This window comes from Stegodyphus dumicola, chromosome 12 (genome assembly GCF_044657685.1).
Source record: "Stegodyphus dumicola isolate Sdum_Otavi_A_Nest chromosome 12, ASM4465768v1".
Lineage (NCBI taxonomy): Eukaryota > Metazoa > Arthropoda > Arachnida > Araneae > Eresidae > Stegodyphus > Stegodyphus dumicola.
The window spans coordinates 111,836,747-111,860,324 of NC_140779.1; the positions used below are offsets into that span (position 1 = coordinate 111,836,747).

At 33.3% G+C, this 23,578-nt stretch overlaps 1 protein-coding gene across 1 annotated transcript in view; it reads right to left on the bottom strand.

Moving 5' to 3' along the window:
• Positions 1-23,578, bottom strand: part of LOC118185383 (inactive dipeptidyl peptidase 10-like) — a 497,660-nt gene that overhangs the window by 248,706 nt on the left and 225,376 nt on the right. Inside the window, exon 3 of the mRNA XM_085806802.1 lies at positions 11,593-11,691. Within this exon, the coding sequence (XP_085662928.1) occupies positions 11,593-11,691 (99 nt within the window). The remainder of the gene's footprint in view (positions 1-11,592; positions 11,692-23,578) is intronic.

Here is a 23,578-nt window from a genome sequence, read left to right on the forward strand (position 1 = left end):
AATAAAATATATTCACTAAACCTTCTGAAGAACATATGAAAAAAAAAAAAACCTTTCTTAAACAATAAAGAGATCATTTTCCTAAATGATTCAAAGAAATTAATTTAAAATAAAATATTAACCATGTATAAATATAAAGCTGCTTACATGAGTCTATTTGAGTTTATTAAACAAATATTTAGTGGAAATATCTAGTAAAATGAAGCATACAACAATATGGAAAATTTCATTTTTTCCTTACGTGTGCGAAGTAAAGGAAGTATTCTGATGGATAAAATTTTCGGGTATCCTATTTCAATAGAAATAGCCATTTTGACCGTTCCCGAATCCATTTAGATATACATTTTTTTAATATTGATATATACGTAGAGACAGAATAAAGGACTCGTTTTTTAGAAAGTTTTGTAAAATGGATTTAAAATGAATTCAAAAAGAATTTCTTTCGCGACATATGTACGTATGCATCTGCGTATCTATGTATCTCCCATAGCAAAAAGACACTAGCCGTAGAATTCGAAAGTTTATATAAGAGACTGAGACTGCTGTAACATTTAGCTGCGCACCCTCCATTTTTTAATGCAATCGGTAGTACCAAATATATATATATATATGTATATATATATATATATATAGTATACATACAGGGTGTTTCGAAACTCATGGGCAAAAATTTAAGAGGTGATAGAAAATATCTAAACAAGCAATTTTTAAAATACAGTGCATGTGCGGAGAGTAGCCTGTGAACCGCTAGACTGCGCTGTAAAAGACAGCATAAAGCGTGAATTCTTTTACACATCATTATTTCTAGCGTGGATTTCAGAAGGCATGTTTACGTACAGTAATCAAGAAAAGGTGGACATGTAGAGCGAAAAGCCTTAGATCCTTTTCGGCCATCTGAAGCCTTTCATCTTTTCGGCTAAAATCTGAAACCTTTCAGAATTTTTTTGAAGGGTCTAGTTAGCTATATCATTAAGCAACGTTTTTTCGAACTTACGCCACATGCAATTCAACAACAAAATCGCAAGATTTTTAAAAGCTGCATAGCAGCATATGTTTAGAATTCATGATAAGCGAAATCACATTTCGAGACTACTAGCCCATTCGAGCTAACAATACTTTAAAATTACCGTATTTATTAACCCATGAAATTTACAAATTCCTTAGTGATTTGGCATTCGAATGTCTACATTCTTATAAGATTGTCGGCGTAGTTTTTAAGGATTTGCTCCGTATTCAGTAAAGCTTCATAACATCCTGTACTGACATAGATGAATATTTCTCGGCAAATCGTATGAAAGTCTGCAACCCCACGTTAGCTTCCTTCCACGTAACTTATAAGGTATTTCTCCCACCTTCTTGGCGTGCCTTCGTGGTGTAGTTGTTCTGCACGCTGGGCCGGTATTCCAGAGGTCCGTGGTTCCATTCCCAACGAAGGCGGTTTGCTCATTTTTCTTCTTACCTGCTTCCCAAAAATACCTAATGTCTCTACAAACTTTCTTATTCTACATGGCGCCTTCCTCTTAGTCCTCCTCTCCTTTTCCTTATCTTCTTCTTTTTCAGGACATGAGCAATTATTTCGTTGTCTTCTTGAGAGATGACAGCAATTAAATTGTCTACATCTATCCAACTTTCACCTCCTCTTCCTTACTAGGAATTTTCTCCGTGTAACGAAATTCAATATGTCGGCTACGAGCACCGAACGTGTTTTAAAACCATGAGAATTGTCCTCACTCGACTGATCTTATCCAAGCATAATCATAAGTCACAATTTATGCCAAGAAGGGTATAAAGTTATGTTATTAGCATTTTTCCTTGCAAGAGACAACATAAATTTGACGTCTTTCGATGTAAATTGTTGCTGGAAATTATGTACGTTACCTTCGAAGTTCACACTTCGACGCATAAAAGAGATCGGCAGTTTATTTTCATAATCCAGATAATTCATTGCCTCATTGGTTGGGTACCCTTGTTACGGTAGTCAGCAGAAATATAACGCATTTTTTTCCACGATTAAATTTAGCCCATTATATATTTTTGTATTATCTCATGGATTTTAATTTCGGATTTAAATTTAGATCTTCACACGTACCGGTAAATCTGGTTGCCGCGGTTAAAAAGATTTTTACGGTATTCAGAAGTAAGCGATTGTTTTCTTGTACTATCCAAAAATGAGCAATTCGTTTTATTATGTAACGTGTAATTTAATTAACCATTTAACTGTAGCGCTCTCGTTATGAGTGCGCACCATTCGCTTGAATCAAGCCATGACGAGTATATTCCTCAATTACAGAGTAAGTTGCGCTGGTAAGATATTGGATGAAAAAGTTTGGATGAAAAAGATTGATTTATTTTATAAAATTGAAAGTTTTATTACTTATATTAACTTATTTTGTTAACATAAGCATATATTACATACATATTAAACTAAAAACGCAATAAATTAAATTAAATATTATACATATAAAAGTAAGAATTTAAATTCTTGCTGTGGAGTGATATTCAGGGAAACAGGGAACTATACACAAATCGAAGACCAGTAACACGAATCCTTCCTGATCTTACGTTTGTAGCAATGCGAACACATTCGCGTAGGGTTGTTTTTTTTTTCAATGTTCCAGGTATATAATCTGGAACATGATTCCCGCCTAATTGGCTTATATTAGGTCTAAATGGCCGAGTTTGTGTGGATTTATTTCTTTTAATTCAATACATCGCAAAAGCGTCTTCAATAAATTCGAACAAAACGTTGATACGCGATAATGTTCCATTATTTTTTTTTATATAATATGAATGCATTCAAACATATAATGTCTAAGAAATGGAGAAATATCTTTTTGTAGTACTTTTTGAGTCGTTTTCTTGCTGTGGAGTACCCTATGATAATTCCACCGCTCATATCCACGCCCCCCATTTTTTTATTATAATTAATCACTAGCTCCTGTTTCTTTGCTATTATTTTTCTTTTCTCTGTTTCTATTACGTTGTCATTATGTACAGTACTTGCTAAATAAACTTTCCTCTTATCTTTCCATTTCATTAACATAATATACGCATGACGAGTATACTCGTCAAAACACAAAATCGCGTCGCTTCTCCATAACGAGTATACTCGTCAATCACGGTTAATTGGTTAATAAAATGAGTAATTTAGCTTCAACAAACGTTTTCTTTTTCAAAGTAAAACAAATATTATATATACTTACAATGTTTTTTTTTAAAATCTGAATTTGTACCTGAATCTATGGCATAAAATATAAAAAAAATTGCATTTACTGATAAAATTTGGATTAGAAATTAAAATTTTGTTTAGGTTTTATAATATGACATATGTTTGAATGTCGTGCAATCAAGGAAAACTTAACAATACACAAATACAATTTAAGATTCTCTTCTTATTTACATGCATTTATCCGATTTTGAATGAGACTAAGCCTTGAGTTTTATAAGGTATTCTTTCTTTCCTTTCCTCATGTCTCAGTTGTGTAACAGTAGCACACTCGGTGTATTCGAGAGGTCCAGGTTTGAGTCCCAGGGAAGGCACTACGCATTTTTCACATCTCCAGCATAAAAACATATAATGACTTTACAAGTACCTTTTTTTAAGTGCACGTTTTTCGTGAAAAGGATTTTCAAACATTCAGTAAAGAACAGATTTTTTACAGTAAATATTTAAAATAGCCGCGTTTGAATTTTGAATTAGATCTTCTTTTGTACAATAATTAGGTTCTTTTCGAAGCAGGAGATGTGAAAAATGAGCAATGCCTTCGCCGGGACTCGAACCTGTACCTGTCGATCACGTGCCGAGCGTGCTACCGTTATACCACGAAGGCATGCGGAAAGGAGAAAGAAAATACCCTGGGTCTTAAATTCTTAATTTTAGCCTACCTTATTTTCTTACTTTTCATTGCATACCAATACTTAACCAGTTAACTGTGATTGACGAGTATACTCGTAATGGAGAAGCGGCACGATTTCGTGTATTGACGAGTATACTCGTCATGCGTATAATGAAATGGAAAGCTAAGAGAAAGGTTTATTTAGTAAGTACTGTACATAAAGATAACGTAATAGAAACAGAGAAAAGAAAAATATTAACAAAGAAACCGGAGCTAGTGATTGATTATAATAAAAAAATGGGTGGAGTGGATATGAGCGATGAAATTATCATAGCGGTACTCCACAGCAAGAAAACGACTCAAAAAGTACTACAAAAAGATATTTCTCTATTTCTTAGACATTATGTGTTTGAATGCATTCATATTATATAATACAAATAATGGAACATTATCGCGTATCAACTGTTTGCTCAAACTTATTGAAGACACTTTTGCGTCGTATCCAATTGAAAGAAATAAATCGACACAAACTCGGCCATTTAGACCTAATATAAGCCAATTAGGTGAGAATCATGTTCCGGATTATATACCCGGAACATCGAAAAAAAAAAAAAAAAAAAAAAACTACGCGAAGGTGTTCGCATTGCTACAAACGTAAGATCAGGAAGGAATCGCGTGTTCGATTCGCAAAGTTTCATTGTGCATAGTACCCTATTTCGCTGAATATCACTCCACAGCAGAAATTTAAATTCTTACTTTTATATATATAATATTTAATTTAATTTATTTTGTTTTTAGTTTAATATGTATGTAATATAGGATTATGTTAACCAAATAAGTAAATGTTAGTAATACAATTTTCAATTATATAAAATAAACCCATCTTTTTAATCCAATATCTTACCAGCGGAACTTACTCTGTGATTGACGAATATACTCGCCATGGCTCGATTCTGGCGACACAATTAACCAGTTATACCGTTAAGTTATACCACAGTTAACTGGTTAAGTATGTGTTCCGGAAAGAATGATTGCTGATAAGTAATTTGATTTAAAATAAAAGAAAAAAAATCAGTTTTCCCATTTGTCTGAAAGCAGAAGGAAATAAATTTGGAGCTATATCTGCTGAGAGTTTTTAAACAGTTAAACTACATTAATTTTCGCTAACTTCTTTACAGCTGACAATGGTGTCTTGAAATTTAATCTTTTAATATACAGAAAAATCACTTGGTCTGGGTACTGTACACTTGACAGGTATACATAATTTTAGATATAAGATTCTACATATTTTCAGTTTTTTTAGAACTTGAAACTACAGTTTCGAATAAAGTTAAGAATATCGACTCTCTACAAACAGAAGGATCTTAAAATTTCTAATAAACTATAGCAATTATTTCTGAAGGTTGAAAAAAATTTAATTTTTCTTGATGACGTTTTTAGGTTTCAGAATGTACAAGGAAAGCTTTCCGTATATATACTTTTTTCTCATTAAAAAAATCTTTGATTAATCTTCCACATTCTGTCATCTCTTAGTTTTCAAAAAGCGCTTTAATGTAATGCATTTTGCTCATGTGCCATAAATTGACAGTGAAAACATTTTTGAAAATAATCCGAACTAAAATTTTACAGAAGATGCTTTATTTAAAGGAATCATTTATCAATAAGTTTTATGAATAATTTCACACTTTCCTGAAAGTATATTGAATAATTCTCTCTTGTGGGAATAAAATATATGTTTAAAGTTCCTGCTTTTGAATGAAAGTTTCTTAACTGCCATTCTAAATGGATAAAAAATTTTCATTTATTTTCGCAAAAGATATATTCCACAACTGTAGAACATTTTTTAAGTAAACTTATATCAGTTTATATGTAACAGTATCTAAATATTCATTCATCAACGTAAACTGCAGTTTTTTATCTTGAATTCATGACAGATAAGAATTTAGTGATTTATAAAGCTACATGAAAGACTATTTTTCAAGAATACCATAGTCACTTTATTAAAAATTCTGATATGTACACCACATAACTTCCTTGTACGGAATATTAAATTATACGCAATTTTTTCCCTGAATTTCATGTAAACTTATTTCCTCGAATTTCATTAGAGATATATTTCTCATTCAATTAATTCAATTCTAACTTTGCGACAAGGCAATACATAAAACGTCAAAATATCTTTATTAAAAATTGAAAATATAGAAAAATATAAAACACCAAATGCAATTAAAGCAATTAAAAAATTTACAATTAAAATTAGAGTTTCTACGTAAAAACAAGCAATTCGGCCAGCGGGCAAGAAGGCAGATTCTTCGATGCACAAAACTGAAAATTTAGTTTTCGTCCCAGTTGGCAAAAAGCCGCTGAAGGTGCAGAAACTGAATTCACTATTCTGCTAAATTTTAAATTTGAAATATAAGCAAATATGGCTGCTATGTTTAAAAAAATTAGGCTTAGCCGCACTTAAACAACTTTTAAATTGCTGATAATTCTAAAACTTTTGAATTCAGATTAATTAAATGCATAAAATCTTAACCGGAAGAACAATAGTTAGAAGTCAATCAATTTTAAAGAAAAAACGCAATATCTACCAACATATAAGAATCCTATAAAAAATTTCAACATTCAAAATTCAACGTTTCAACATGCATAAATAGGTACGTACAGACGTCAGAAAAAAACCTCTTCTGAATCCATTTTAAATTATTTTTGCAACCCGTTTTGGAAAAAGAAGAGTAATTTATTCTGTTCTCATGTACAAATATCCCGCAAAAATTGCATCGTTTAATTGCATGGATATTTTCGCTCGTTAATGGATATTTTCGTTGAAATATGATACCCGAAAATTTTCGCGATTACAATACTTCCTTTACTTCGTGAAATAAAAACTGCTTTATTTTTAAAACTTATTCAGTTTCCATATATTTCGTAAAATAAATTTTATAATTCTTGCCTCCCTCTAAAACTTCAAAAAATTAATAATAATGAGTAATAAATAAGAATTTTCTTTACGTTTCGAATATTAATTATCTGGCATTACTGCATGAATGCATTACAAAAATAGAAATATTATAGATAAATTAAGTAGCATAAAGATATATAATTTACAAATCAATGCTCTATGTGTAAATGAAAAAAATTTCCCTCGCTATATTTGTAATACATTAAGCTTAAGTATCTTTCAAAATTGATGTGAAATTATATTTACAGTTACTAGTTTTTGCGTATAATATGCGTCTAATAGTTTATGTCATGCTATATTAGTAGAAATGTTATGGATATTATTTTTGTGTACGCTTGCAACTCAAATAAACCTGAAAATAATGCTTTTTTACAATTTAGTTATTCTTGTTTTCAAGATGGTAAAGAAGTCCTGAAGCTAAAGCAAAGTTACGAGTTAAGTGCTGCCAAGCGATCTTTCTGAAAACTCAAACTCATTCATACTCTGAGCTTATTCATACTTAAAACAGAATACAAATTAGTTACTTTATAACTAATTTGTATTCTGACGAAATATGATGACAGCAGTAGTTTAAGCAAAACAAAATAATAAAACGGAGAATATTGTTGCGGATAGCTATTCTCTTCTTCACATATTAGAAATACTTTATTAAACATATGTTCGAAGAGTTTGGGGTCATGGCTGAGAATTCCTTGACTGTATTTGGAAATACATACCATTATCTACAGTATGAAGTAGAATAATACTTTGGTGAAATGACGAAGACGTTCACGAAGACGCGCTCTTTATTAATCTTATTGGTCAAGTAAGTGCATACTAAAGAAGTTGTTGTATAGGCTTCATGAGTACAGTTATCTTTCCAAAAAATATTCGATACTGTTCTGTTATCGGGACCGGATTTCGATATCGCCAAAAGTTGGCAATCTGGCGAAAAATTCGAAGTTTTGGAACTCTTAAACGTTATAATTGCCAATAATTTAATCACTGAGTAAGAAACTGTCCACATAGGCCTTATTGTGCATTTTGTGGTGAAAAGCACAAGATAAAAAATCGTAAGGCAGTGAGACCACATTGCATAAAACATAATCTTTACAACAGGGCTGATAATTGTAATAAAAATGCTCATCACGATGCATATGAACCCAGCTGTCCAATGCACTATCCAGAAATTCAAAAAAGCCAAAGATCATACTGACTATAGCATTATAAATTTAAAAAATGACAACCAAGATCTCAATTTATAATACTAAACAATCACTACTCCCCATCCAACAACACTTTTAAATCAATCAAGCGACGCCCAACTGGTATAGTGGTTAGTGACTCTGAATGCCGTATCGAAGGGCCCGGGTTCGAATCCCGGAGAAGGAATTCATGTTTGTAAATGTATAGTGTCTGTGCGGCATGGAGGAAATTTAAATATGCTACGATCCAAAAGTCTTCTCGAGAGGTTGATGGTAGGAGAAGAGTGGTGGAAGACCCTTAGAGCCGGCACCCCGGGGTGTTCTCTCTCAAAATTGGCGGCGGAACTGAGCTAAAGTTGAGCTGTTGCCTATATGGTGCTCAAATGCTCTCGCGAATGACAGGCGCACATAACTCTTCGCCACGATGAAAGTCGTGGGCTTGTGCTGACCTTTGTCAGACAATTCCGCTTGGTAAAGACAAAGAAAACAAGTTATCTTGCAATTGAACTCATTTAAATTAATGTACAAAAAGCTCAAACTGCAACAGATATTTCTAGTCAATAACCAAACTGACATAAGACTTATCCAAGTACTATTCCCATCAAACTTGAGCCTATATCAACATCAAGAAAGTAATCTCATTTTTTTTAGCTAGCGCAGCCAAAACCTGTAATAAAATAACATTTGGTTCCCCTCAATAATCTTCTCATCAAAAGACATTATTACAATAGCTATCAATTCTACAAAATAGTAATTATTCATAACTTCCTTCTACGCACCATCCAATGAAAATATTTCCACCAATTTAGATCAGTTAAAATCGATAATAAGTAGAGTTTCAAACATCCCTCATGTTATTGAAATATGGGTACACTAAACAGACACAAGAGCATCCGAAGTTGATGACTTTATTAATGAAAACAATTTAACTGTATTAAATGAACATTGCACCCCTTCAACATTTGAAACTAGAACAGAAAAAGGTTGGCCTTATCTTATGATTGATTGCTAATAAAAGAACGGAAAATTCTAGAAAATGAAGATATCTCAGATCAAAATATAACATATTTTGAAATAAACTCAAAAAATAACAACCAAAAGATTTAAAATAATAAACAACAGCATCAAAACCTTTATCGCATCAATCACTCCAGAAATAAAGACAACAATAATAAAAATTCAACAAACAGAGAATAAATTAGAAATAGATGACTTAGAATCAAAAATACTTAACACTATTCAAAAATACTGCGAAAAAACATTCAAAGTTAAAAATTCTACTGATGTTAATATACTTACTGGAATAAAAATCTTAGAAGCGAAAGAAATAAAACAGCGCATTAAAAAGACAAATGAAAAAGAAATAACAGAAGAAAGGTATAATGCACATAAAATATTTTCGAAACAACAAGCAATATACAGGAAACTTATAAGAAAAAAAATTTCAACTCTTAGAAAAAAAATGAAAAAGAACATATATGACAATAAAAAAAAATTGTACAAAACAAAATCTATAGCCTTCCCACATCATAATTCCGAATAGAATATCCAATTTATCTGAAACAGAAGCTGCAACAGCAATAGCTATAAAAAATAATGGATTCAGGCTTTCTAGAAGACAACTTAAGAGAACAGAGGGAAAAAAAAAGACTTCTTATCTCCATATACCAAAAATGATGTTTCAAAGTTAATGATGTTTACAATGATGTTTACAAAGTTAAAAATAACAAAAAGCATAAAAAAATCTCTGTCTAAAAACTGCTCCCGGCCCTGACGGCATTGAGAATTAAGTAATAAACATGTCCATAAGCACTTTTTCCTTTAATACTGTTGCGTTCTACGAGTACATGGACTTGGAGTGATTGACGACAACACTTGATGAAGAATCAAAACACAATTTATTAGCCAGTATTACTCAGGACAGCTCCAAAACATGTTTATAATTGTCAAAAAACTACGACAAAAACGCTGAAACAATCAACAACACAACCTTCAGGCCATCAGGCTATAACGGGGAAGACAGCTTCACGGTAAAGCACTAGAGTACAGCTCCCGACTCGATTTGGTCGTTCTCGGAACTCAACGTACTCTCCAGACTCACCACGCTACAACTCGCGATGCACACGACGAAACACTCGATAGCATCAACGATGCACACTCTCAGTGCACCAACTCGAGATACTCTGACAATACTCCTCGACACTAGACTGCTACTCCGCGTACAGGCAGGATTTATTTAGCTCTATACCTGCCTTCGACGAAATTCTGAGCCAAACCAATTAGTGGTGGTGGTGTATTTAATTATGGCAAAGCACACTAGGGCTATATGCCTCACGGGAGGGATGCCTTCGTAGAGGACTTTCTAATGGAAACTGGCTCGTATACACGTTACACATGGAGAAAACCACGAAAACGCCCATGCAGCCAGCCCGTTCACAGGATTCGAACGTCGGACCGAACTACCAGTGTTCAGCGACTTTACCGCTCGGCCGCTGGTGGGCCTTCTGGGCCAAACCAATTAGAATTCGTTCTAGAATATTATCCATCTGTGTATGGCATATCGCCAAATGTTACTAAAGACATGATTTCACGTCAAATTAAGAATTACGTATTTATTAGATAAAGTTTTAAAGATTATTTTAATTTCCTAATAGCTATTTTTAATTTTGAAACCCTTTCCTTTAAATGAAGTAGAACAAGTGTTTAATGGGGAAATTCAGTCACTTCAGTAGAAGAGCTCATCTCTTACTAGAGCTGTTTCTGCCACGTCCTTACTTTAAGCCTATCTTACTATAAACGGCCGTAGTCTTAAGTGCCTGTTGCATTCGCCGGTGAGGTTTAACTGCGGCCAACTGTGTTAGCTATCTCTCTACAGCTTCGACTGAAGTTAAGATAGTTAGAATTAGTTTAGTTTCTTATCTTCAATCTTAAGTTAAAGCCCAAGGGGAGGCTTTCCTACAAGCCCGAGAAGGGGCCATCTATGAATGTTTCTTTAAGTGAATAAAGGGGTATTTTAAGCCTTCCTTGGACTTATTTTATATAGTTGTAAGAAGACCAGTGAATAATCGCTAGACATTCCCATAAAAGTTCTAATAACCAAGAACACGTAAATTAATTATAATTTTATATAAAATTATAATAATTCAAATATTTAATAATAAAATGTTATTAATAAATATTTTCATTTCATATCTAAGACTAATTGCTTACAATTTAGAAAGAAATAAATGTTAGCTAAATGATCACCATATATAAAAAAGATATTTACTCAAAGTAACGATACAGAAATTATTTTTAGTGGAAAGTATACCTAGCATCTGGAAGTTTTCTGTCCCATAAGTTCTTAAAGTTTTGAAATCAACAACGAGCATAAAGTTATCCGGAAAAGAAAATTATAAGACTTAGTCCACTTCCTTTTCCCTTTTAAAAAACTTCTCAAAATAAACGTTTTTGAAAAATATGACATTGAAAGGAAATTTAAATATTTCGATGCCTTTTCTCGAGAAGAAATTTGAATATTTCTTTCCATCTATTGAAATTCCATATTCGATGCACCTCTGGAATATTTTTCCTGCAGCTATATAGATTTTCAAACTTGACAGCACCTTACCTGATATCCAGGAGCCATTGAATAACCTTGGAACGTATACACCTTCCATGACGTCATCTAGTTCCATTAGAGGATGCCGAATCCTAGGCCCCTGATCCTCTGAAAAGAAAACAAAGTGAAAGTTAAAGTTAAATACTACTCATATTTTGCAAAACTTGTCTAGTACTAAGCATGAGTTACTTTTGAATTTAAACTTTATTGTAAATTAAATGTAAGCATATCTAATATCATGACATTTACCTGTAAAGTGCCAAGTGAAAAGTTTCATTTTACAATGTGTATTTTCATGGCATAAAAAAGAATTTAGAAAAAGGGATATATAATTTTATATTTTCAATTCCAATTTAACACGTGGAAGTATACTTGGAACAAGATATATACTTGTACGAGATTGATTCCTTACATTAAGAAATATTTACTCAAACATATACGTGAACGGGTATGATGTGTAAATTAAATTCCAGGTATGAAAATTTCAGAGTTTTCTGAAATATAACTTCTTAAGAAATTAAACAAATATTTTACTTTTAAAAATGAAACCATTTTTCCTTCTGCCACCTACTAATACCAAATCATTGAAATTTAAAAATCTTTAATATGACTCTTAAAAAAAGTAAATATTTAGTACTCAACTGTTAAACTATAAAAAAAAATCACACAACTAATTTCAATTTTCTAAAACGAGAAAAATGATAAATAGAACTCAGAATTTGGCACAAATAATGCTTAAAACGAAACATTATTCGTATTATTTGTACTAATTTTTTTCTTATATTACATTTATTATTAAATCTTACAATCATTCTCATACAGATTTGAAATCAATGGACTGTTATAAAAATGTGCTATTATCATTAGTTTTTTTAATGAAGTTGACAACTAAAAGAATTAAGAGAAATTTATCTTATCAAAGCATATATATAAACTTTGAAACTCCGTATATTAGCTACATTAATTACATGAATTTCAATAAAGCTTTCAAAATATAGTGGCAGTGGTTCAAGTAGAACATTCTTCGAAAGAATTCTTAAGAACACCGAAAAACATTCTTCTTGCTGATTTTGTGAAAATACAATTTTGGTTGAGTCGCGTTCCGGAGATACAGCACACCCAACAAAAGTTTCTCACGAAAGAATGTGTTAGCGTACTCTCTTTGTACTATAGCTCAAGGAACGATAAATGTCGTCAATCCCCACTCAAGTCTGTTTTCGTTTTTTAGAAAATCGCCGCTTCGCAACCTCCCGCAACGGAATCAGTTTTAATTTTTTTCTTCCAGATTTTCAACATACATCCGTAAGAAAGACTTTTTCAAATATCAGTCCCCGAGGCTTGCTCCTCATTAAGGGACGGAAAAGATATTTCCTCTTTTTATAAAAGACACAGGGCGAACAGGATCCTTTACCTTAGTCGCAATCAGTTTTACTAGCGCCTACCTTTTATTTCCTGTTACTAGTTTTCGAGAATCAGGAATATCGTCTTAAGTTAAAATCTCTACATAACAACATCCTCAATACCTACGCAGCGGTTTTAGGATTGTATATTGAATATCTTATGAACTTGTACAGAAATTAGAATTATGCATTTCTCTTTTATTCCGAAGACTGACAGTTATAGTGGAAATTACAAAACCAATGAAGAAACACTGAAATAAAAAATATGATGTGTACAGCACATGACTTCCTTGTACGGAATATTAAATTATACGCATTTTTTCTTGCATTTCATTTAAACTTTTTGGATTGAATTAAATATACTTCGCCGACGGCGCATAAACCACAATAGAATAAATGCATTCTTTAAAATTCACTCTATTTGTTCACCATAGCGACACTCTGGCTCTAGATTCACTTAACAGTATTATTTCGTTCAAATTATAACTCAGAGCGCACAAAATTTATATCCTTAAAAGAATTATCTAATCGTTGCTACATGTTCTATTCAAATACTATAATAAATCTAGAACGATGTATAAAAGAAATTAAGCACACGAAACAAAAGAGAAACAATTTTTCACAGACGATTAAGTATTTCTCATTCAATTAATTCAGTTCTCACTTCGCGACAAGGCAAAAATACATAAAAACTCAAAATATATGTATTAAAAATTACGAAGTAAATCTTAAACACTTATTTCCTCGAAAAAATTCCAGAAAGGATTAAGCAAGATTTAATTCGCAATAATAAATGAAGGCGTTATCTTTGTTGTTGCGAAGCTAAGTTTCTCTAGATTGCAACAAATCCACTAGTTTGCTGTTTCAAATGTAAACAAGCAGTGGCCGCCATCAAAACAATTATTAGGCTTAGCGGCACTTAAACAACTTTAAAATTGTTGATAATTCTAAAATTATTGCATACAGATTCACTAAAGGCATAAAAACCTTAACCGGAAGATAAGAACAACATAATTCAATCATTTTTAAAGCAAAAAATGTACAATTTACAAACATATAAAAGTAAAGAAACTGAGATCACTGAGCCAGGTAACAGGCTGGATATATGTATAAATATATTTATATACGTTTGGTGCTGCCGATTGCAACCAAAATACGAGGTGCACATCTGCATGTTATAGCAGTCCTATATACAAAATTTCAACGTTCTGAGGGTACTCGTTTTTGAGTTATGCGAGATACGTACGTACATACGTTCGTGCAGAAGCCACGAAAAATTCTCTTCAGAATTCACTTTAAAGCAGTTTTATAATTTTTTTTGGGGAAAAGAGTCTTTTATTCTGTCCTTACGTACAGATATCACGCAAAAAAATCGTTAAATTGCATTCGAAAAGCGGTCAAAATGGATATTTTCGTTGAAATATGCTGTCTGAAACTTTTCGCGATTACAATACTTCCTTAATGGCAGCATTTGTTCTGTAGACCACGAAAAAAGACAAAAGTAAGCGTAGCAGGGAATGAAGGCATAGATGTTTGTAACGATATAGTGTCATTTCGGTTTGGAGGTACTAAAATTCTGTTGAGTCCTTTCGAGTTGTTGTTCGAAAGGGAAGAAGGATAGAAGGCTCTTGAGATTCGTTTCCCAGGGGATTCTACTTCAAAAATGGAACTGTGCATGGCAATTCGCACTGTCAGCTGTAAGGTGCCCAAGACTTAAGTCCACGTTCCAATGGACCACGTTAGACTCGTGGCCCATTGGTCGAGATAAAATTCATGACCCCTTAACCTGATGTTAAATCTGAGACAAGTGAGATCAGTCGCAACAACAAAAGCGACTGCTCATTTAATAACGAATTCTGTAAATCTTTCTGTTCAAAAAATCAGTTTGAAAGTCAAACCTTCTTGGAAAAAAGTATTTTTTATCAAGTTTTATGGATAATGAGACTGATTTTTATGCTGCATTACTTTTATATTATACTACAGAAACACATCATCGGGATCACAGTTTCACTAAATCAAGATTCGCAGATGGAAACTTGAGAATCATCATTATTTCTCGGCCCCTATGAAAGTGTTTACTGCTACGAATTTTTGTATATATGTAGGTCATTTTAGTGATATATGTAAATCGTAGTAGCTGTCGAATAACGTCACATGCAATGCCTAAAGAATCCAAAGCTCAGCCAGAAAAATACGATTACAGTAGAAGTAAATGGCTCTTTCGCTAAATTGGCGAGATATCGTCAAACTGACGATGGCTTAAGCAATTAATTTTTTTCAGCAAATTTTGAGAGAAATCGCCAAACGTCATCAAACCTGGCGACGTTTAGGTCCGATCCATGCATAACTGTAACTGGTTTGATTCCTATATGTAACTGTAACTGCATCCGGTCCTATATGTAGCTGCAACTGTATATGCCTTCCAGGAATTTGGAGAAATTGAGGATATTGGAAATGTCTCAGCGCCCGGAGAAAAACTATGTAAGCCCGGAGGGAGTAAAAGACTTGAGTGTTGACTTCAGAATTGACTTCGGAGTGTCGAGAGATTTCCGTGAGAGCTTCGCCTTTTAGATGCATTTTGCGTTGCGTTGTGTCTAACGTTGTTAGTAGGTTGAAGTGTAACTATTGATTGTACTCTGTGATACTTAAGAGCTGTGCGAGTACTTTAGTGAAAATTTCCAGAACTGTAAAGTGTTTCTTTTGGGAAATAAATTTTAACAAGCTATCGCCGATTCTGCGTGCATTCAATCTACTACGAATCCGTATGCAGGTAACGGTACCATTATAATATATCATTATATAGCAGAATGTAAAATTAATATATCAGTAATGCAAAAATAAATAAAATAAAAAAATGTGAAAAGTTTCAGATTTTAAACTACTTCCAAAGGGGCTTTTTTTTAACGTTTTGTGTGTTACCTTTATTTATTAAATATCATGTTCTTTGCACTTAAACCAGAAAATTCAGTTCAAGAGCAATACCGCAAAATAATTTTAAGTTGAGCATATCTTTAGAATTTCCGATACACAATCTCACGCACTGGAGATAAAAATGTTTTTCTGTAAAACGTTGCCATGGCTCGCTTTGAAAGCCTTGAGTTTGGTAATCAAAAATTCGTTAAGTTTTTTCAAAATATGAAATCGATAATAAAACAAATTCCGAATTTGGGCTTCCACATGCCCATATTCGCAGTACGTTTACGTCGTTCAAAATTTGATGGATCTTTTTTAAATATAAGACAGGGCGATAATATATGGTGGCTACGCTTTTGAAAGGTGATACAGCCTTTTAAAGTTTTCGACACAAAATCGCAAAACGAAAACAACAGTTCTTCAGGGACAAAGCCGCTTTGGACTAATAATAGTAATAAGAGTAGAAAGTTAAAAAAAAAATCTGATATATTGTTAAAATTTATTAAAGAACATTTTACGTGCTGGAAAAATCAAATTGCAAAGATCCTTTTCTTATTTAAAGTCACAAACTGAAGATCGTATACGATCACCCTGTAGTTCGAAACCATAAAACTTTAAATAAATGGATGCTTATCGGAGTGGAAACACTGAAAATCTAATAAAAAAAGTTCGGTTTAAGAAGTTACGACGTCATAATCCTTTTTGAATAAAAAAGGTTGAAACGTGCAGATGAAAAGGAAGATCTGGGCGTGATGAAAGAGAAATTAGTGGTGATTACGGAAAAGGGAGCGGAAATTAGCGGTGATTGGGACCTGAACGTAGGAATGAAGTCCAGTTTAATGGGAGAAATAAAACCACTAGAGGACAGGATGATAAAATATTCAAAAGATCAATGAGCAACGAGCGTTAATTAGAGACCAGAAAACGTGAGGGAAGAGTAAATGCTTCGTTAGTAAAAATTAGTTTCAAAGACGGTAAAAGGAAAAAATATTGCAAATGGAAAATAAACTATAGGAGAGAATCTTCAACTAAGACAGATATTAGTGGTAACGAAGTGGTCAGAATAAAAAAAAAAAAAAAAAAAAAACGAATGCCAGTTTATGGTGTAAATTAAATAAAAGTGTAATAAATTGCATGGAATTTTATCATCTCGTACACTTTTAAAAGCTTTCTCAGTTTATACTTTTTTCCATTTAAATTTTTAATACTTTAATTTGTTTTACCTCTGAGTAACCCCCGGGGTGCAACTGGCTGGATCCTATATCCTGACAGAGAGTACTCTGGGGGAAAAGCAATTTGAGATTGACGGTTCCAGAACCTGAGGGAAGGTCGTTTATACGGCCGGACCAAAGGGGATTGCAGAAGTCCCAGAACCGGAGGATCTGGTAGCGTAGTCAGTCTGCGTATTCCGGGTAATGACCTTCGGTGACGGGCAGCCGTGTAGTACTGGCAGGTGCGCATCAACGGCCGGTCAGATCGTCAAATTGACATAGGTCTGTAGAGGTCCTCCCTCCGGGGTGGTCTCCGAGACCCGTGGTGTGTAAGCATCCGGTGGTCCGGTTCAGCCCCGGAGGATTCGAGAGAGTTTTCTAAAAAGTCTGCGCAGGGATTTGAGGCACCCCGGCGTAGCAAGAGTACTAGTATTAATCTCTTTAAGAGGTCTAGCGGACATGTCCGGCCCTCCCGCCTGATACGGAGGTGGATTTCGGGTGTCAGCCTAGTTGCATTAAGTTGCAGGAAGGGCAAGCATATATTGATTGATTGATTACCTCTGAATAGGCATGGATATTCGTAAATGTATGTGCCTGTGCGGCATGAGAGCATATGCGCAGAGGCGAAAATCTTTTCAACAGGTTATTGGTAGGGGACTAGGGGTAGGAGACCCTCCCCCCCGAGGTGCTCTCATTCAAAATTACGGCCTACTAAATTACACGCACTTTTTGCTGCACTTCATTTAAACTTATTTCCGCGAAATTCATTAGAAATATATTTCTAATTCAGTCAATTCAGTTCTCACTTCGCGGTAAGTCATACATAAAAACTCAAACTTAATTAAAAATTGTAAAACACAGAAAAACCTAAAGCACCAAATACAGTTACAGTAAAAAAAATCATAATTAAATTAGAGTTTCTACGCAAAAACAAGCAGTTCGGCCAGCGGACAGGAAGACAAAATTTTGGGGCCACAAAACTGAAATTTACCCTTTGTCGCACTGTGCAAAAAGACACTGAGTTGGTGCACCAACGACTTAACTCACTTTACTACTGTTTCAAATGTAAACAAATGAAGGTATTCTGTAGGCTTAGAACCATTTAAGCCTTTACATTGCCGATTATTCTACAACTATTGCATGCATATTAACTAAAGGTATGAAAACATTAACGGGAACACAACAATCATAACGTAATTCAATCATTTTAAAGCAAGAAATGCACAATTTACCAACACATAAGAGAGAGAGAGAGAGAGAGAGAGAGAGAAAAAAACTGAGCTCATTGAGTCGGGTAACAAAGTGGCAATATATATATATATGTTTGATGTGGCCTATTGCAACGAAAAAGGGAGGTGCACAACTACATGTTATAGCAGTCACATATGCAAAATTTCAACGATCAGAAGATATTTGTTTTGTGACGTCTGCATGCGAGTAATATACGTACTTACGTATGTATGTTTCTTGCATACAGACGTCACGAAACAAATCTCTTCTGAATGCATTTTTAGTCCATTTTTCGATCCGTTTGGGGAAAAAGTATCCTTTATTTTGTCTGTACATACAGATGTCACTTAAAAATATCGTTTAAAAAGCATTCAAGAGTGGTCAAAATAGATATTTCCTTTGAAAGATGATATTCAAAATTTTCGCGATTACAATAGTTTCTTTACTTTGTACAAGAAAGTAAAAAAAATATATGAAATTGATTTGTTAAAATTGAAATGAAGAAAGCTAAAGAAAAATATCTCTTTCAAGAAAATAAGCCTTTATTTATATTATATTTGCATTATTGTGGTATTTTTGATAAAAAATTTGGGAGCCCGTCCAAATTACCCTTTTAACATTCTTTCAGCTTAAACTGTGTTTCTATCTAAGGAAAATAAGTACCAACATAGAAGATCACAGATATAATATTTATTTTGGTCGTGAAATCATTTCCCCACCAAAACCAAATGATATCACACGAGACATTTGCTCCAAAGGCTAAAAAACAAATGCAAGAATGTACCTCAAACCAAACAAAAAATTCGTTCTTCCGGGCGCCAGTCCAGTTCTTTCATTTAACCCTACGTGGAGACAATTCATTGGCGACCCTTTTAGTTAAACAAAACACCGAAGTTTGAATGACGGAATATTTTGCAAGAGCGTTTCTAGATCATGCAGAAAGGAACCATCCAGTTTCAGTAGTTTTAACTTCTGACGTTTGTGACCCAGTTTAAGTTATGCTGAGAGATACTTATACTACAAGAAGGAGTTAGCGTAAAGACAAGAAAAGAATTAGAGCGAAATAACTATGTTTTCTTCGCAGTGATAAAAGGAAGCGTTCGTTTCCGTTGGATCTTTTAAAGTATTTTACCGTCTTCAAATTATTTCTGCACTTAAAACGAAATGAGTTCAAAAGTATAGTTCCTATTATGTGCTACACCTTTTGAACTTTCAAAGAAAAGCAAATATTCTGAACTGATGATTTAAAAAATATCTACTGATGGAAAATAACTTTATTAAATTTTTTTAAATTTCTTAATTTTTCATTCAAGGATTTATGGTCTAATAAACCATTATAAAAAGACATTTGTGAAAGGTTAGCATGGATTCTTTATTTCCTAAAATTTTCATCGCATTCGAATAATTAAATTACCTTAATGTATAATGCAGAATTTTATGGAAACTGTGTGAACATAAGATGATTCAGTAAAATCGTATAGCCTTTCACACAGTCCTTTTATGAAATTAAATAATTGAAATGTTTATAATGCTTTAGTTAGTTAAGACGAAAGTATTATTCATATTTATGTGAAACATTCTGTAAAATAAGTTTAATAAAGATTTTCGTCTATTACACATTGCGACTACAAGTCCTTATAAAATCGAAAGTTGAAAAACAAAGTTAAAAATAATTATAATAATAATAAAATTTAAAAAAATATTCTTAATTCTTTCTTTATAGATTACTCTGTTTATTGTTTGAGAAATGTCTCATCAGTAAAGTGTATCAAGATGTAAATATTAGCCGTCAAAACGAGAAGTGTTTGTTAGCTCCTGCCTATGTTCATTTAAAAATTTTTAAGGATGGACTTTGAATTACACTACCCGACATTGAAAATGCAACACCAAGAAGGAGTGTCCCGAAATTTATGAAAAAAATCAGGGTAGACACACACCACCGAGTTATGAGAATGATGTGAAATGCGGAGCTCTTCCGCGCACGTTGAGGAAGATATAAGGGAACGAACCTGCAGAATGTTCATTTTTCGTAGCTGACACACACCTGGACGCGTTCAGAGTGCATCGGATGTGGCAACCATGGTTGGAACAAGGAAATGGTGGCTAGTTCCAGAGGTGTCAGTGCATCCAGAGTGACGTTAACACGTGTGGATCGACGCATTCGCCGATAAGCGGTGGGGCACCCATAAACCACTTCTACCTCCATTCTGCAATCATGAGACAAGACATCCTGAATGACAAGAATCTTGTTCAAGACATCGTGGATGTTCCCATATCTACCAGAACCATTTACTGTCAATTTTATGGTGCCGGGCTCCAGCGATGTGGACGACGGAATGGCACAGGATCGTGTTCTCAGTTGAGTCAGTCTTCTGTTTCCCCAATGACAGTCACCGCGTACGAGTGTGGCATCAATGTGGAGACAGGTCCAGTCCATTAGCAAGTGTGGAACGCCCCACTAGGCGACAACGCGGCATTATGGTTTAGGGCGCAATTGCGTACGATTTCAGGACACCTCTAGGACGTATTCAAGGCATTATGACGGTCCAACAATACGTAGATGATGTGCGACACTCCTCTACACTCAGGGATTGCCCAGTGCTCTTTGTCATCAGGATAACATCCGAAAACATGCTGCTCGCATAAGCAAACGTGTTCTGCAAGGTGTAGAGATGCTTCCCTCGCCACCATTCTCTTCTGATCTCTCACCAATCGAGCACATTTCGGATGTGATTGGATGCCATTTACAGACCCTGCCATTAGCACGTTCAGAAGACGAACTGTGGCAAATGGTTAACAGGGAATAGCGAGCCATTCCTCAGGACACCATCCGTTGTCAACTTGATTCTGTACCTAAGCGTGTTGCTTCATGTATCGCCGTTCAGGGTGGTCTTACAACCTACTGAGTCGACACTGTTCTCGCTCCTTATTATGTATACTAGTATTTCGGGAGAAAAAAAAAACTTATTGTTCGCTGCTGTCTGTTTCTGTTTGTCGAGTTTCATCACTTTCTGGCCATTCCTTATTGGTGTTGCATAATCAATGTCAGGTAGTGTAAATATAGGTAGAAGAATGATCTAAATTTGTAAATTCGTTCTTGAATATTTCAATTGTACAAAAACGTGTACAATTTATTTTAATATTTCTGTTTTCTGAGAATTTGAATGGGAATGTACAGGCATTTGTTAATAAACTAATGCACAAAAATTGCTTTAATAACTCAAAATTCACCTTATAGTATAAAGAAAATCTTTTTTTTTTTTTTGCTTCTACATAGAGCACCTGCCACAGAAAACTTTAAGGCTATTTCCATAGAATTCGACATTGTATATTAGAGCATTTATATTTGCAAGTATATAAAATTAAGATTAATATCTAACACACACTAATCTTTTTCAAATTCTCTCTATAGTTATAAAAATGTATTTGTGCAATCCTAAAAACATTTCATGGTAAATACTACTGTCGTGATACAGCATAAAAGTAAATTATAATTCTTAAATTTAATGCTGTTGATAATAAATGTGCATGTAATGAAAATAATATAACAGTTGATAATAAATATGCAGTTTTCATTACTCAAAACGTTTATTTTAAATTATAATACAAGATTAATTTCTATATTGTTTTATTTGGTGAGAAAGCAATAAAAGTCAATTCAGACCTGAGATTTGTAAACCAGTGTTCTCAAACTCAGATTGCGCTATCTAAAAGCAACTGATGGGCCGAATTTATTTGTTTATTTATTTACTGGCAGAATTTATTTGAATTTATTATTTTACCAAAATTAAAAGTGCATCTAACGAAGCAATATTTTCAAACTAAATTAAAAATTTTATTTAGTAAATATTTTTCAAAGCTTGCATAAATGGTAATATCTATTACACAAAAGTGAAAACATTCCAATTAATATTTATTTTCTGTCTGAAATCTAAAGGCTTTCTCTTGATTACATTCTGTAATTTAAACGTACTGATAGCTAAATATTAAATTTTGAAGATTATTGGTATTTATATATTTAATGTATTATATATTACTGATATTTATATGTACTGATATTTATTTAAAATGATTCTAACGTATTAAATTAGCCACTAAATAACTGAATTTTAACTGAAATTAAAAATAGACAAATTACAAAATCTTTCCAGTTAAGCTTAATTTTAGAATAAACAATGACTATCTGTCAGCTAATAAATAATGACTATCTCCCTTTTATTTATTAAATTCTTCTTTGATGCATACAGAAAAAAATACACATACGTCTATGTAAATTGTTACAGACTTCATTATTTATATTTGCAGCTTTCAGTTACATTACGTCATGGCATTTCCGTTTCGATAAAACTTGAAAGAAAATTGCTAGGAATTATATAATTATAGTGAATTATTGATGTTTATTGCTTAGTCTGATTATTTTTTTCGACATATTAATTTTAAAATTCGGTTAAAATATTTGCATACCAATATATTCACAAACAAAGAGACTATTCGTTTTGCAAAAATTTGTACCTGAGGACATTTATCCAAGTATCGAAAAACGTTTAATCAAACTTTTATCGTCAAATCTTTGAATAAGATTTATGTCTCAGCGTAACTGAATTAACTCCATTTAAAGGGATGACTTGGTTTAGTTTAATTGATCATAGCTAAGCACTCAAAGGTTATTTGCCTAAGGGAAGTGCTTTCGTGGAGGACTTTATAAGGGAAACTGCCTCTTATATATTTACATTTGAGGAAAACCATGAAAACGCGCATGCAGCGAGCTTGTTCGCCACGATTCGAGCCTCGGACCAAACTACCAGTGTTCAGCGATTTTTATTGTTCAGTTGTTGGTGGGCCTCTTTGTGGGCGCTCGCTATTCAGTTTCATCATTAATGGTAACGAAAATAATGTAAAATTTCACTCATAATCACTAAAATCTTGAGCCCATCTTCAAATTCTTGCCATAACAAATGATGTCGTAATAATGCTAATTAATTAACGGAAAATGTATTCACAAACCGTATAAAATTGCTTCCGGGAGCCTCCGGTATAAGTCTACTGTTGTAGGTGATTGATTTCTTCTAGTCTTTATTAGCAACTGCTCTATTCCTAAGTTAAGTTAAAAAAAGCACTTGGGATTCATTTAAAACAGAGCTTTTCAGAGCTATTTGTCTCAGGAGGCATTCTGTACATTAAACGCTTCTTAAGGAATGCGCCTTCTTCGTATTTTACATTTGAGGAAGAAATGATACTCTT